The sequence below is a fragment of the Chiloscyllium plagiosum genome, chromosome 19 (genome assembly GCF_004010195.1).
Source record: "Chiloscyllium plagiosum isolate BGI_BamShark_2017 chromosome 19, ASM401019v2, whole genome shotgun sequence".
NCBI classification, from domain to species: domain Eukaryota; kingdom Metazoa; phylum Chordata; class Chondrichthyes; order Orectolobiformes; family Hemiscylliidae; genus Chiloscyllium; species Chiloscyllium plagiosum.
The window spans coordinates 48715152-48730644 of record NC_057728.1 but is presented as its reverse complement, the minus strand read 5'-3'; the positions used below and the strand labels follow the sequence as shown (position 1 = coordinate 48730644).

Below are 15493 nucleotides of genomic sequence, written 5' to 3'. Positions count from 1 at the left end.
TGCGGGTTAGGTGAACTGGCCATGCTAAATTGCCCATAGAGTTAGGTGCATTAGTCAGGGGTAAATATGGGGAATGGGTCTGGATGGGTTACTCTTCGGAGGGTCGGTGTGGACTAGTTGGGCTGAAGGGCCTGTTTCCACACTGTAGGGAATCTAATCTAATCAAACTCTTAAAAGAGTGTGGTTTTTAGTTTTGCACAACTTATTTTGTCCTGTCCTACAAAAGCATTAATTTCAAATGTTGGCACCTTGAAGGTCAGTTAAGACTAAAAAAAAAATTTTTGCAGGTTTTTTTGTGCGTGGCATTTGAAGGAAAATTTATTTCCCTCACTCCAATTCTATCATTTGCCAATGGGACACCTCAGACAAATCCATAATTTATTATAACCATGTGAGGAGTGGTTATGGCGTACATTTTGAAAGAAATCATCTCTTCATTAGTCGCAACATTTCTTTTTTCTTTAGGACCTAGCTATCCTACTTCCATTAAATTTCATTAAACAGGTCAAAATGAAGGAGAGCCAATTCCAAGGTTTAAATGAAAGGAGAATAGATACTTTCAAGGTATTAACAAGGAACGACAAGGTAGATAAAGAATTTCCACTCGTTGGGGATTTTAGAACTAGGGGCATAGTCTGAGAATTAAGGCCAAACCATTCCGGAGAGGTTAGGAAGCACTTCTACATTCAAAGGGTGGACAAAGTTAAAGAAAATCACACAACGCCGGATTATAGTCCAACAGGTTTATTTTTCAGCTCTTTCAGAGAACTGCTCCTTCAACAGGCAGCTAGTGGAGCAGGATCATAGGATACAAATTTATAGTAAAAGATCATAGTGTTATATAACTGATGCAATGTATTGAGCAAACCTAGATTGCTGTCATAGACTCATAGAGATGGAAAGTATTCTGCTTGGAGGTCAGTGACCAGCGATGTCCCATTGGGATTTGTTCTTGGGTTTCTGCTCTTTATAGTTTTTACAGATGATTTAGATGAAGAAGTGGGAGGGTGGGTTACTAAGTTTGCCGATGACGTAAAGGTTGGTGGTGTTGTAGATAGTGTTGAGACTGTTGAAGGCTACAACCTGACATTGACAGGATGCAGAGCTGGGCAGAGAAGTGGGAGACGGAGTTCAACCTGGATAAATGTGAGGCGATTAATTTTGGAAGATCGAATTGGAATGCTGAATACAGGGTTAAAGACTGGATTCTTGGCATTGTGGAGAAACAGCGGTATCTTGGGGTCCATGTACATACATCCCTCAAAGTTGCTACTCAAGTTGATAAGGTTTTTAAGAAGGTGTATTGTATTTTGGTTTTCATTAACAGGGGGGATTGAGTTTAAGAGCCACAAAGTTTTGCTGCAGCTCTATAAAACCCTGGTTAAACCACACTTTGAATATTGTGTCCAGTTCTGGTCACCTCATTATTGGAAGGATGTAGAGAGGGTGCAGAAGAGAGTTACCTGGATGCTGCCCGGATTGGAGGGCTTGTCTTATGAAGAGACATTGAATGAGCTCAGACTTTTCACACTAGAGAGAAGGAGGAAGAGAGGTGACATGATAGAGGTGTACAAAGTAATGAGAGGCATAGATAGAGTAGATAGCCGGAGATATTTCCCCAGGGCAGAAATGGCCGTCAAGAGGGGTCATAATTTTAAAATGATTAGAGTAAGATACAAGGGAGATATCAGAGGTAGGCTGTTTATGCAGAGAGTAATGGGTGTGTGGAATGCACTGCCAGCTTTGGTGGTAGAGTCAGAGACATTAGGGATATTTAAGTGACTGCTGAACAATTACATGGAAAGCAGTAAATTGAGGGGTGTGTAGGTTAGGTTGATCTTAGATTAAGATAAATGGTCAGTACAACATTGTGGGCTGAAGGACCTGTACTGTGCTGTACAGTTTTACGTCAATGTTCTATGAATCGAAACCTGCAACCCATTCTAAAAGATGAAAGACTCAACAGCAATCGAGGTTTGTTCAATATTTTGCACCAGTTGTATGGCACTATGATCTTTTGCTATAAATTCTGTGTCCTATGATCTTGCTCCACTAGCTACCTAATGAAGGAGCAGTGCTCTGAAAGTGTGTACTTCCAAATAAACCTGTTGGACTATAACTTGGTGTTGTGTGATTTTTAACTTAGTAATTCTGAGGAGATTTTTGATCATGAGACATGAGGGAGGTTAACCAATTTTGAAAAGTAACTTACATGGGCCGGTGGAAATGTTCCAGCTCACCTTGATTTATCAGCAGTGCTGTAACTGCATTTACATGTTGGTAGAGGCAGTGCTCACTTCAGTCTAAGTTTCCTGAGGCATGAGGAAACTTGATAGTTATTAACTCCAAATAGCTGCAAAAATCTCATTCACGCAGTCTCACCTCAATGTTATTTATTGACTAAAATCTCAAAACTGACTTACTCCCCAATCTTTCCCCGTTAAACTGGAAATAGACAAGAGCCCTTGTGGGATGTGGTCAGATTTTCCAGTTTTTTGTTATAAAGGTGGCTCAGTGGTTATCACGGATGCCTCACAGCACCAGGGACCTGGGTTCAGGCGAATGTCTGTGTGGAGTTTGCACATTCTCCCTGTGTCTGCGTGGGTTTCCTCTGGGTGCTCCTGTTTCCTCCCACACTCCAAAGATGTGCAGGTTAGGGTGGATTGGTCATGCCAAAATGCCCATTGTGTTCAGGCATGTGTAGGTGAAGTGCTTTAGTGAGGTATAAATGTAGGATAAGAGGGTCGAGGAATGGATCTGGGTGGGTTACTCTTCAGAGGGTCAGCATGGACTTGTAGGGTGGAAGGGCCTGTTTCCACACTGTAGGGATTCTAGGATTCTAACTCCTCCTCCTTTTACCACCATACTGTTCTTCCTGGAGGTTTAAAATTTGACCCACCTCCGATCCTGTGTATGATGACCTCAAAATCCTTTCCAATGTTTCACTTTATTCATATCCATTTCCCATTTTCATTTGAACTGTATTTTGTGCAGCAACTTTCTGGACATCATTTAATGAATATAAATTCTTCTCATTTGCTGTGTTTATGGTGATTAGTTACTGTGATTGCTTAGTAATTCTTACTTGGTCTGATAGGGACGCTCTTCACGTCTTCTCACCAGTGCATAAGGGGTTTCTGTTGTGGGTCCACCGTTGCAGGTTGGCTGTGCAAAGTCCCCAATTTGTCCTGAACCTGTTTATTCTTACCATGTTCTCCAGTCATAAATTAGTTGCCTGACAGGAATTGTTTGTTAAATAAGTACGATTATAAATCAAATGAACACATGAAAATGTATTGGTGTATATTATAATATTGGGCCAATATTAAAGCTTTTAAGTCAATTAATGTTCTTTAGTGTCTGCATTATAAAATAAACCGTTTTGTACAACATAGCAATAGTTCATTTTTCTCTCTCAGGTCAGGATGTAACTGGAGCACTGGAGAATCCTTTTGTTGACACCAGTATGCTGGAAGCGTATATTAGTAATGACTTGGATTCAGGAGCCATGTAAGTAGATGACGCCATGCATGGAAGTAATATTTTAAATGGTATTTCTGATTTGGTTCATGTGCGTATTAACCTGTCTTTTGAATTGCAATTGTGATTTTGCCTTAATTTTATTTATGACTTGTATTTGACAGAGGTATCATGATGACTTCTAAATAAAATTTGCATCAATTAAATTACCTTGTGGATTAAATGCTAATTGAATGACCTGTTTGTGTGTATAAATTCTGTGTCAGCTGAATATAACAACTTCAGAGGACAAAGTGAAAAAACAAAATAAGAGAACTAAAGACAGAATATAGGAGAATGGAGCTAACATAAAATCAAATCCAAAGTGTCTTCTATAGACACACAAAGAGTAGAAAGCGGAAGAGCAGGACCAATTAAGAACAAAAAATAACCACACATGGAGGCTGAGTACTTGATTGAGGTGCTAAACAAGGACTCTGTAAATGTCTTTATCAGGAAGATGATACCACAAGAGTTATGATAAATGATGTAGTTGAGATGCTGCTCAGACTCCTAGAAATTGATAAAAAGGTTATTATGAAGGCTGGTTGTCTTAATGTGGACAAATCACCATGAGTGAATGCAGAGGGAAGTAGGGTGGAAGCTTGAGATATTGACCATATTGGAATGATAATCCAGGGCAAAATTATCAGTCGCTTCAACAAGGGTAAATTGATCCAGCACATATTTGTAATAGGCAAATCATGTTTAGCTAATTTAATGGAAACTTTTGATTAGAGTATCAGGAAAATGTAATGAGTGGTAATGAATTGATGTGACATGGACTTCCCAAAAACATTTGATTAAATGTAATATGTTTACTAGCAAAATTAAAAATTGTGCAATACAGGGGACGAGTAGGATGGTTGCAAAGTTGTCTGAGTGATGGGAACTGGAGAGTAGTGGTGCAAATACTTGAAGAGGAAGGAATACAGTAGGGCTTACTGCAATCAGTACTTGAGCCATTGCATTTCTTGTTATATATTAACGATCCAGGTTTGGTTGCATGAGCCAAAGTTTCAAAATTTGCAGATGATAAAAACCTGTAGTAGTGACAGATGCCATGACAGCATAGACAGTCTGGTGAAATTAGTTGGGCACACAGCAAATGAATCACTTGACAGTTCTCTGCATTAAATGGTATTTTAATAGGAAAGATGAAAGAACACAGCGAAATCTGGGTGGATAGGTGTATGAATCATTGGAAGTATCAGGGCAAGTTGAGAAAATATATTTTGCAAAAGCATGTGTGCCTAGGCTTTAAAAATGGAGGCATACAATACAAAATCAAGGAGGTTATGGTGAACCTCAATAAAATTCTGGTTTGGCCTCCACTCTGTACAATTCTAGGCACCACAGCTTTAGTGAAAGTACAGAGAAGCTTTATCAGAGTATTGAGTACAGGAGTTGAGAGGTCATGTTGTGGCTGTACAGGACATTGGTTAGGCCACTGTTGGAATATTGCCTCCAATTCTGGTCTCCTTCCTATCGGAAAGATGTTGTGAAATTTGGATCGGTTCAGAAAAAATTTACAAGGATGTTGCCAGGATTGGAAGATTTGAGCTATAGGGAGAGACTGAACAGGTTGGAGCTGTTTTCCCTGGAACAACGGAGGCTGAGGGGTGACCTTACAGAGGTTTTTAAAATCATGAGGGCCATGGAAAGGATAAATAGATAAAGTCTTTTCCATGGGGTCGGGGAGTCCAGAACTAAAGGACATAGGTTTAGGATGAGAGGGAAAAGATATAGGAAGAGATCTAAGGGGCAACTTTTTCATGTAGAGGGTGGTATGTATATGGAATGAGCTACCAGAGGAAGTGGTGGAGGCTCTTCGGAGTGTTGGTGTGGACTGGTTGGGCTAAAGAGCCTGTTTCCACACTGTAGGGAATGGAATCTAATCACTCCTTCCCCTTCTTTATGGATGACGGAAAAAATTTCTGGCTGTAACAGCTGCTCCTTTTTTGAGATATTTTAGGTGTTGGAGGTGATTTCCTCGAATTCCAGGAGCAGCAATTACTGTTTTATATGCTGTTGCATTATTTTGGAACTTTGGGGAAAAAAAAGTCAAAACAACAGCAGTTTTGAAAGGGAGAAGAGCAGACAAAGGAAGCACATGGTGGGGACAGTGCAGGAGAGAGAGAAAGAGAGAGAGAAAACCTGCACAGTTACTGCCTTTGCTGTTTGAATTCATGTATCGCTGGACATTGGAGTGCATCTGGGAAAATTAACAAACGGTGAAATTTACAACTGATCTTGGAGGAACTGTTGGGCGAAGTTCACAGCACAGAATCAGATAAATTAATTGTTGTTTTTAAGTGTGGCCTACAAAGAATTTGCAGTAGTGAGTAGAGTGGGTTCTTTCTTGATTATATGTTTTTGGAGATATGCCATAACTATTAATTTAACCTGGGGCAATGTTTGTAGGGGAATAAGACTGTGTTATTTTCTGGGTCTGTAGATTGTGAAGGAGCAAAAATGGCCTTTAATAGAGTGATATGTACTACTTATCAGATGTGGGAGTTTAAAGAGAGTTTAAGGGTTACTGCGAATTATATCTGCCATAAATGCTGTTGGATGCGAATCTTATCAGATCGAATGAATTGGTTGGAGAGACCGTTAGAAGCGATGAGGAATTTGCAACAGCAACAGTATGTGATGGATGGCACTTATAGGGGGGCGGGGGGAAGTCTCAGATACAGTCACATAGATGGGTTAACTCCAGGAAGGGGAAGGGAGGTAGGCAGCTAGTGCAGGAGTCTTTTGGGGATATACCCAATTCAAACAAGTATGCTGTTTTGGAAAATGTAGGGGGTGATGGATTCTCAGGGGAACGTAGCACGAACAGCCAAGTTTCTGGTATTGAGACTGGCTCTAATGCAACGAGGGGTACGTCGGCTTCCAAGAGATCAATTGTGTTAGGCAATTCTCTAGTCTGAGGTACAGACAGACGTTTCTGTGGCCAGCAGCGAAAAAACAGAATGGTGTATTGCTTTCCTGGTGCCAGGATCAAGGGTGTTTCAGAGAAGGTGCAGAATGTTCTCATGGGGGCGAGGGGCCAGCAAGAGGTCATTGTCCACACTGGAATCAACGACATCGGAAGGGAAAAGGTTGAGATTCTGAAGGGAGGTTACAGAGAGTTAGGCAGAAATTTAAAAAGGAGGTCCTTGAGAGTAGTAATGTCTGGATTACTCCCGGTGCTATGAGCTAGTGAGGGCAGGAATAGGAGGATAGAGCAGACGATTGCATGGCTGAGGAGCTGGTGTATGGGAGAAGGATTCACATTTTTGGATCATTGGATTCTCTTTTGGGATAGAAGTGATCTGTACAAAAGGACAGATTGCACATAAATTGGAAGGAGACTAATATACTGGCAGCAAAATTTGCTAGAGCTGCTCAGGAGGATTTAAACTAGTAAGGTGAGGGGGGTGGGACCCAGGGCGATAGTGAGAAAAGAGATCAATCTGAGACTGGTACAGTTGGGAACAGAAGTGAGTCAAACAGATAGGGCAGGCAGGGACAAGGTAGGACGAATAAATTAAACTGCATTTATTTCAATTCAAGGGGCCTAACAGGGAAGGCAGATGAACTCAGGGCATGGTTAGGAACATGGGACTGGGATATCATAGCAATTACAGAAACATCGCTCAGGGATGGGCAGGACTGGCAGCTTAATGTTCCAGGATACAAATGCTACAGGAAGGATAGAAAGGGAGGCAAGAGAAGAGAGGGAGTGGCATTTTTGATAAGGGATAGCATTACAGCTGTGCTGAGGGAGGATATTCCTGGAAATACATCCAGGGGAGTTATTTGGGTGGAACTGAGAAATAAGAAAGGGATGATCACCTTATTGGGAGTGTATTATAGCCCCCTAATAGTGAGAGGGAAATTGAGAAACCAACTTGTAAGGAGATCTCAGCTATCTGTAAGAATAATAAGATGGTTATGGTAGGGGATTCTAACTTTCCAAACATAGACTGGGATTATCATAGTGTTAAGGGTTTAGATGGAGAGGAATTTAAGTGTGTACAAGACAATTTTCTGATTCAGTATGTGGATGTACCTACTAGAGAAGGTACAAAACTTGACCTACTCTTGGGAAATAAGGCAGGGCAGGTGACTGAGCTGTCAGTGGGGGAGCACTTTGGGGCCAGCGACCATAATTCTATTAGATTTAAAATAATGATGGAAAAGGATAGACCAGATCTAAAAGTTGAAGTTCTAAATTGGAGAAAGGCCAATTTTGATGGTATTAGGCAAGAACTTTCAAAAGCTGATTGGAGGCAGATGTTCGCTGGAAAAGGGACGGCTGGAAAATGGGAAGCCTTCAGAAATGAAATAACGAGAATCCAGCGAAAGTATATTCCTGTTAGGGTGAAAGGAAAGGCTGGTAAGTATAGGGAATGCTGGATGACTAAATAAATTGAGGGTTTGGTTAAGAAAAAGAAGGAAGCATATGTCAGGTATAGAAAGGATAGATCGAGTGAATCCTTAGAAGAGTATAAAGAAAGTAGGAGTATACTTAAGGGGGAAATCAGGAGGGCAAAAAGGGGACATGAGATAGCTTTGGCAAATAGAATTAAGGAGAATCCAAAGAGTTTTTACAAATATATTAAAGACAAAAGGGTAACTAGGGAGAGAATAGGTCCCCTCAACAATCAGCAAGGTGACCTTTGTGTGGAGCCACAGAAAATGGGGGAGATACTAAATGAGTATTTTGCATCAGTATTGACTATGGAAAAGGATATGGAAGATATAGACTGTATGTAGATATGTAGGGAAATATATTGGTGACAGCTTGAAAAATGTCCAGATTACAGAGGAGGAAGTGCTAGATGTCTTGAAACGGGTAAAGGTGGATAAATCCCCAGGACCTGATCAGGTGTACCCGAGAACTCTGTGGGAAGCTAGAGAAGTGATTACTGTGCCTCTTTCTGAGATATTTGTATCATCGATAGTCATAGGTGAGGTGCCGGAAGACTGGAGGTTGGCTAACGTGGTGCCACTGTTTAAGAAGGGTGGTAAGAACAAGCCAGGGAACTATAGACCGGTGAGCCTGATGCCGGTGGTGGGAAAGTTGCTGGAGGGAATCCTAAGGGACAGGATGTACATGTATTTGGAAAGGCAAGGACTGATTAGGGATAGTCAACATGGCTTTGTGCGTGGGAAATCGTGTCTCACAAACTTGATTGCGTTTTTTGAGGAAGTAACAAAGAGGATTGATGAGGGCAAGCGGTAGATGTTATCTATATGGACTTCAATAAGGCGTTCAACAAGATTCCCCATAGGAGACTGATTAGCAAGGCTAGATCTCATGGATTACAGGGAGAACTAGCCATTTGGATACAGAACTGGCTCAAAGGTAGAAGACAGAGGGTGGTGGTGGAGGGTTGTGTTTCAGACTGGAGACCTGTGACCAGTGGAGTGCCACAAGGATCGGTGCTGGGCCCTCTACTTTTTGTCATTTACATAAATGATTTGGATGCGAGCATAAGAGGTACAGTTAGTAAGTTTGCAGAGGAGACCAAAATTGGAGGCATATTGTACAGCGAAGAGGGTTACCTCAGATTACAACAGGATCTTGACCAGATGGGCCAATGGGCTGAGAAGTGGCAGTTGGAGTTTAAATCAGATAAATGTGAGGTGCTACATTTTGGGAAAGCAAATCTAAGCAGGATTATACACTTAATGGTAAGGTCCTTGGGAACGTTGCGGAACAAAGAGACCTTGGAGTGCAGATTCATAGCTCCTTGAAAGTGGAGTCGCAGGTAGATAGGATAGTGAAGAAAGCATTTGGCATGTTTCCTTTATTGGTCAGAGTATTGAGTACAGGAGTTGGGAGGTCATGTTGCGGCTGTACAGAACATTGGTTAGGCCACTGTTGGAATATTGCTTGCAATTCTGCTCTCCTTCCTATCGGAAAGACGTTGTGAAACTTGAAAGGGTTCGGAAATGATTTGCAAGGATGTTGCCAGGGTTGGAGGATTTGAGCTATAGGGCGAGGTTGAACAGGCTGGGGCTGTTTTCCCCGGAGTGTTGGAGGCTGAGGGGTGACCTTATAGAGGTTTACAAAATTATGAGAGGCATGGATAGGGTAAATAGACAAAGTCTTTTCCCTGGGGTGGGGGAGTCCAGAACTAGAGGGCAAAGATTTAGGGTGGGGGGGGGAAAGATATAATTGTGACATGTGGGCCAACTTTTTCACACAGAGGGTGGTAGTGTATGGAATGAGCTGCCAGAGGAAGTGGTGGAGGCTGGTACCATTGCAACATTTAAGAGGCATTTGGATGGGTATATGAATAGGAAGGGTTTGGAGGGATATGGACCGGGTGATGGCAGGTGGGACTAAATTGGGTTGGAATATTTGGTCGGCATGGATGGGTTGGACCAAAGAGTCTGTTTCCATGCTGTACATCTCTATGACTCTATGATTCTAGTGCAATTGCAACATTTAAATTGCATTTGGATGGGTATATGAATAGGAATGGTTTGGAGGGATGTGGGCCCTGTGCTGGCAAGTGGGACTAGATTGGGTTGGGATAACTAGTCAGCAGGGACGGATTGTACTGAAGCGTCTGTGTCTGTGCTGTACAGCTCTATGACTCTGTCTCTAAGAATTAAGAGGACAGTAAAAAGGATAAGTCAGAGAGAGAACGTTCAGAAAAAAATTGACAGCAGTGTTCACAGTTCGGCAGGTTTCAGAGAGAATTTGATCCCAATGAAGGAAAGGATGAGAATCAGAGGACCCTGATTTAAGACTATCTTTAGATAGCACCTTCCAAACTCATGACCACTCCCATCTAGAAAAATAAGGGTGACCAACACATGGGAACACCTTCACCTGCAAGTTCTCCTCCAAACCACACACCATCCTGACTTTGAAATGTCATTCCTTCAGTGTTGCTGGGTCAAAATTCTGGAACTGCCTCCCCAATGGTGTTGTGGGGCTGCCTACAGCAAATGGACCTTAATGGTTCAAGAAGGTAACTCAATATCACTTTTCATAAACACACAAATTAATGTTTTTTTAAAAAGTGATATTTGTAAAAGGACCAAAGATGACACAAAAAGGAAACTACATTTATGCAGAGTGAATAGGATCTGGAAGTACACTGGCGGAGAGGCAAATTCTCGTATGTTTTCAAAAGGTGATTGGAAGAGCACCATTTTTGGAATTACAGGGAAAGTGGAGAAAGTGGAATCAGTTAAATGTTTCTTGTAGAAAAATGGGTGGGCTGAATGGCTGTCCTCTCTTTGCCTGTAATCTATAATTCTGTATTATATATCAAATAGTTGCAATGTAGTTGATTTACCAGGTAATTACAAATTCCAGTCTATATGTTCTTTCTTTCTCTCTTGCTCGTCCTCTCAGATCACTGATCCATGCTTTCTGTATAATCATGCCCACTTTGATGTGAAGCTAAAATGTAGCAGTATGAAGTTTGTTTTTAGCATATTGCATTTAAGTTAAATCTTTTCTCCTTAACACAGTACTTTACCAGACTCCCCACCGGATTCTGTATCTGAGCGCTGTTCACCTCCACAGATGACGGGTATGTGACATGTAAGATGTAGCTCCAAGTGACAAATGTTGAGTTTTTTTGTAAAATGAAGTTTTTGAATGTGTAAGTGTGCAATATTGTAAGTTACAGTGAAGCTATCTTAATGCTATTTGAAATTCTTGTTTTGTTGGCTTCCCAAGAACAGAAGGCTATTCATCCTGCTCCACAATTAATATGATTATGGCCGACCAACCACTTTATAAATTTTACCTATAATCTTCCCATTACCCTTTGCACTGTTGTTTCCCTCTGTTCTAAACGGCATCCCCACTTATTTTAAAATTGTGCCCCAGTTTCTAGACTTTTCAACCAACTCAATGATAAATTTCTGATACCTGCTTTTATTTTCAAAGTTTACAAGCTGTATTCTAATTTTCAAACTGCCATAGTGAGATTTTAGCCCTCAATCTTGGGACGATAGTCCAGGCCTCTGATTTATTGTGCATCCAATCGAATACTTGCCAAACACTTTTCCTCACTCTGATCTCATTTTGAAGTTTAAAAATTGCCACAACTCTTCAGTGAAAATCGTTGTGTGGGAGGACAGTTGTACAGCTGTTAGAACTGGGTGACCATTACTGCCTCAGTTCATGACCCCAAATTCAAGCTCGTTACCCCACTTGGCATCCTGATCCTTGCTTTGGGAAGCCCTGGTCTACTGTCTCTCTGTACTGGAGCAAATAAGTTCAGAACATTTTAAGAGGATTGTAAAGGTATGAAGATTTTGACAGAATCACAACATGGTGAATATGATTAAAAGTCATAAATCTGGAATATAAAACTAGTTTCACTATTGGTGACTCTGGTAACTATTATTTATTTTGTAAAAACGCATCTTGTTCACTAATGCCTTTGGGGAAAGAAACCTGTCAGCCTTACAAGTTCTGGCCTGTGATTCGCCATCAACAGTAATGTGGTTTATTTTTAACCCTTCTACGATTGCCAAGCAAGCCACCCAGTTTAAGAGCAGTGAGGGAGTAGATAACAAATGATGACTTTCACATTGATGCTTAGAAATCTTTCTTTGAGAGTTGTAGTAGATATCAATTTAATATGGTTATTAACTGGCGACAGAGTTTAAGAAGAATTTTCTATTATGGTGAGAATGGTTGGAATGCTTTCCTGTAGTTACTGGTTATAACAAGGACTACTGTGCCTTTCAGAGAGAAAATTGAACAAATACTTGAGATGTCGAACTCTGATAGAGAATATAGTTTTGAATTATTTATAAAGCCAGCTTAGATACCAGAGTTCAAGTAACCTCATCTGTGAACTTCTATTGCTGACCTTGCATGTGGCTGTACAATTTTAAAATGTAACTTTAGTTTTGTTTTCCTTCGTCTCACACTCCATTTCAAAATGGCAGAAATGCTTTTCAGTATTTCAGGAATAATTTTCTTTCATTTAGATGTCCAATATGGTGGTCCACGTGGAGCTGGATTTAATTCCCAAATAGATCAATCATCTTCAGTGAGTCATCCAAACACTCCATGTAGGTTTACTGAGCTGGTTCTGCCTACTCATTCTAACTTGCCACAACAACATAGACAAACTGGACGTCGTGAATATTTTATGAAACCTGATGTAGCTATCCCTGCAAACAAAACTTCAGAATCACCCAGTTATGTGGATTTCCCAATTCTTCCCACTTATGAGAGTGCCCCTTGTCACTCTGAGTAAGTAACGTTTATATCAATATTAGCACAACATTTTATATTCGAGTTTATTATTGTGGGGTGATCAAACCAAGTTTAATGCATTTCAAGTTGTTCATGATATTCACCTGTTACAGTTTAGCACACTGAAATACCTTTGACTTAAAACTAAGCAAACAAATTAAATAGTCAGTCCAGAAGAGGTAAGTAATTGGAAAATGGTTTGCACTGGGAACTTTATTCATAAAACCAGAATTATGCAAAACATAATCTACAGATGTTTGACAATAATTCTCTGTTCTAGAATTTTGATTCAACATTCAAAGAAGAGGAAGCGTTCAGAATTATGTGAGAATACCATTGATATGTGGAATGATATTCAAAGCCAAGAAGGCAACAGTAGGTATATTCAGGATGTTTTGATGTTTTAAAATTTGAATTTGTCCATTGCCGGCAAATATGAAGAATTTCTTGAATAAGGTATTTAAAATTGGAAATAATTTTATTAAAGTGTAGAATTAATTTAAATTAATTTAGCCTTAATTTTAGAAAGTTAACTGTATCTTTTAATATTATTATTTGGTCACGGGTGGTGAAATGGCGAATTTGTTTGTAACTGATCAGATCCAAACATCTGTGTAATCCCTGTGAGGAAGTTAACCTTTATTCCTGAAGTGTGTGCACAGTTTGAAAATGGAGTTGGTCAAAAATTACTTGAGAAGGGTATCATTCCTTTGCAAAGCTAAAATATACATAGAGACAGATGTTATCTATTCAAGGGGGATTTTTAAAAAGAAATAAGTGTGAATGAGTTGGACTGAAGGGTCAGTTTCTGTGTTGTATAACTTTATGACTCTATAACTCTATGACTCTATGATTGTTAATCTCTCAATATTAACGTCTATCACATTTTTAAGAATAATGGGATATGGGTGTCATTGGCTAGTGCAGCCTTTATTGCCCATCCCTAGTTGCGCTTGGGTAGTGAGCTGTAGCCTTGAACTGCTGCAGTCCATGTGCTGTGGATAAACCCACAATGCTGTTAGGGAGGGAGTTCATGATGTGACATGATGGATTTCTCTTTAGGATAAATTACAATTCTGAAATTTAATCTGGTTCTTGCATGCCATCTGAAACAGGCAGGAATTTTGAGCCACTCATTAAAATATTGCATTGTGAAGTCCAGGTTACATATTTAACTGCTTATTTTCATTTCTAAAACGGCCTTATCAAAATTAGATGAGAGTTAGATTTGTTCATCGGGGCATTTTATTTTTAAAAATTCTAACAAAAGCAGGGAATATGGATGGCCACCATCTTGCAAAATGGCATTTTGGAAGGAAGCCTTCTAGATTAATACAAATAGTTTATTTTTATTGCAATGCCTATTGTTTCGTGTATTATCTTATTACTAATACTGACTTCTAGTTTTAGCATGTGTGATTATATAACATCTACTAACTTTTTAGAATATTCAGAATTTGGTTAGTGACCCAGATGACCTTCAGTGACCATTATTTCAAAATAATTTTGAATCCTTAGGCAATTTCTCCATCTGATGGCAAGTATAAGTGTAAAGTTCCAGTTCATTGGAAATTTGGCCTGACCATGGGAGCCCAGTGGATCATTTGTGAACATGATGTAATTTAACAATGTAATAATTGTTAATATCATAACAAGATTTATGCTTGGAATAAGATTGTTCCTTCATCTATAGTTTTGTTCCTTGATACACTATAGTACCACAGTGCTTGCTCCCTTCTTGTTGTTCATGTATCGTCTGGTCATAAAAGATGTGCAATTGTGCTTGGTAACAGCCATCTGTTGGATGATGCATGTATTCAGAGGGATCCAAAATGCTATCCACTATCTAGGCACATGTTTCTGAAGTAAAACTTGTCAGAAGTCTTTTTGGTAAATGGATTAGAGAGTTCACCAGGGGAATGTATAGATCATTACGTCAGTTGGCATGATATGCTGTTTTGACACTAGCTTAGCCATTTTCTAGCCTCATGCTTTGGTCTTTTACCTTGCCTCACCCAAAAAGAGTGTTAGTGGTGCTGGAAGAGCACAGCAGTTCAGGCAGCATCCACGGAGCTTCGAAATCGACATTTCGGGCAAACGCCCTTCAGGAATAAAGGCAGTGAGCCTGGAGCGTGGAGAGATAAGCTAGAGGAGGGTGGAGGTGGGGAGAAAGTAGCATAGAGTACAATGGGTGAGTGGGGGAGGGGATGAAGGTGATAGGTCAGGGAGGAGAGGGTGGAGTGGATAGGTGGAAAAGGAGATAGGCAGGTAGGACAAGTCCGGACAAGTCATGGGGACAGTGCTGGGCTGCAAGTTTAGAACTAGGGTGAGGTGGCGGAAGGGGAAATGAGGAAACTGTTGAAGTCCACATTGATGCCCTGGGATTGAAGTGTTCCGAGGAGGAAGATTAGGCGTTCTTCCTCCAGGCGTCTGGTGGTGAGGGAGCGGCGGTGAAGGAGGCCCAGGACCTTCATGTCCTTGGCAGAGTGGGAGGGGGAGTTGAAATGTTGGGCCACGGGACGGTGTGGTTGATTGGTGCGGGTGTCTCGGAGATGTTCCCTAAAGCGCTCTGCTAGGAGGCGCCCAGTCTCCCCAATGTAGAGGAGACCGCATCGGGAGCAACGGATACAATAAATGATATTAGTGGATGTGCAAGTAAAACTTTGGATGTGGAAGGCTCCTTTAGGGCCTTGGATAGAGGTGTGGGAGGAGGTGTGGGTGCAGGTTTTACAGTTC

General features: G+C 40.7%; 1 protein-coding gene across 3 annotated transcripts in view; it reads left to right on the top strand.

Annotated features, from left to right (window-relative positions):
• LOC122559767 (myelin regulatory factor-like protein) overlaps nt 1–15493 on the top strand; it is a 76515-nt gene that overhangs the window by 2933 nt on the left and 58089 nt on the right. For 2 of the 3 annotated variants that reach the window (XM_043709762.1, XM_043709759.1), the window contains exons 2-5: nt 3420–3510; nt 11008–11069; nt 12487–12754; nt 13038–13132. In XM_043709762.1, the coding sequence (XP_043565697.1) occupies nt 3420–3510; nt 11008–11069; nt 12487–12754; nt 13038–13132 (516 nt within the window). The remainder of the gene's footprint in view (nt 1–3419; nt 3511–11007; nt 11070–12486; nt 12755–13037; nt 13133–15493) is intronic. The other variant, XM_043709761.1, reaches the window with a different exon arrangement.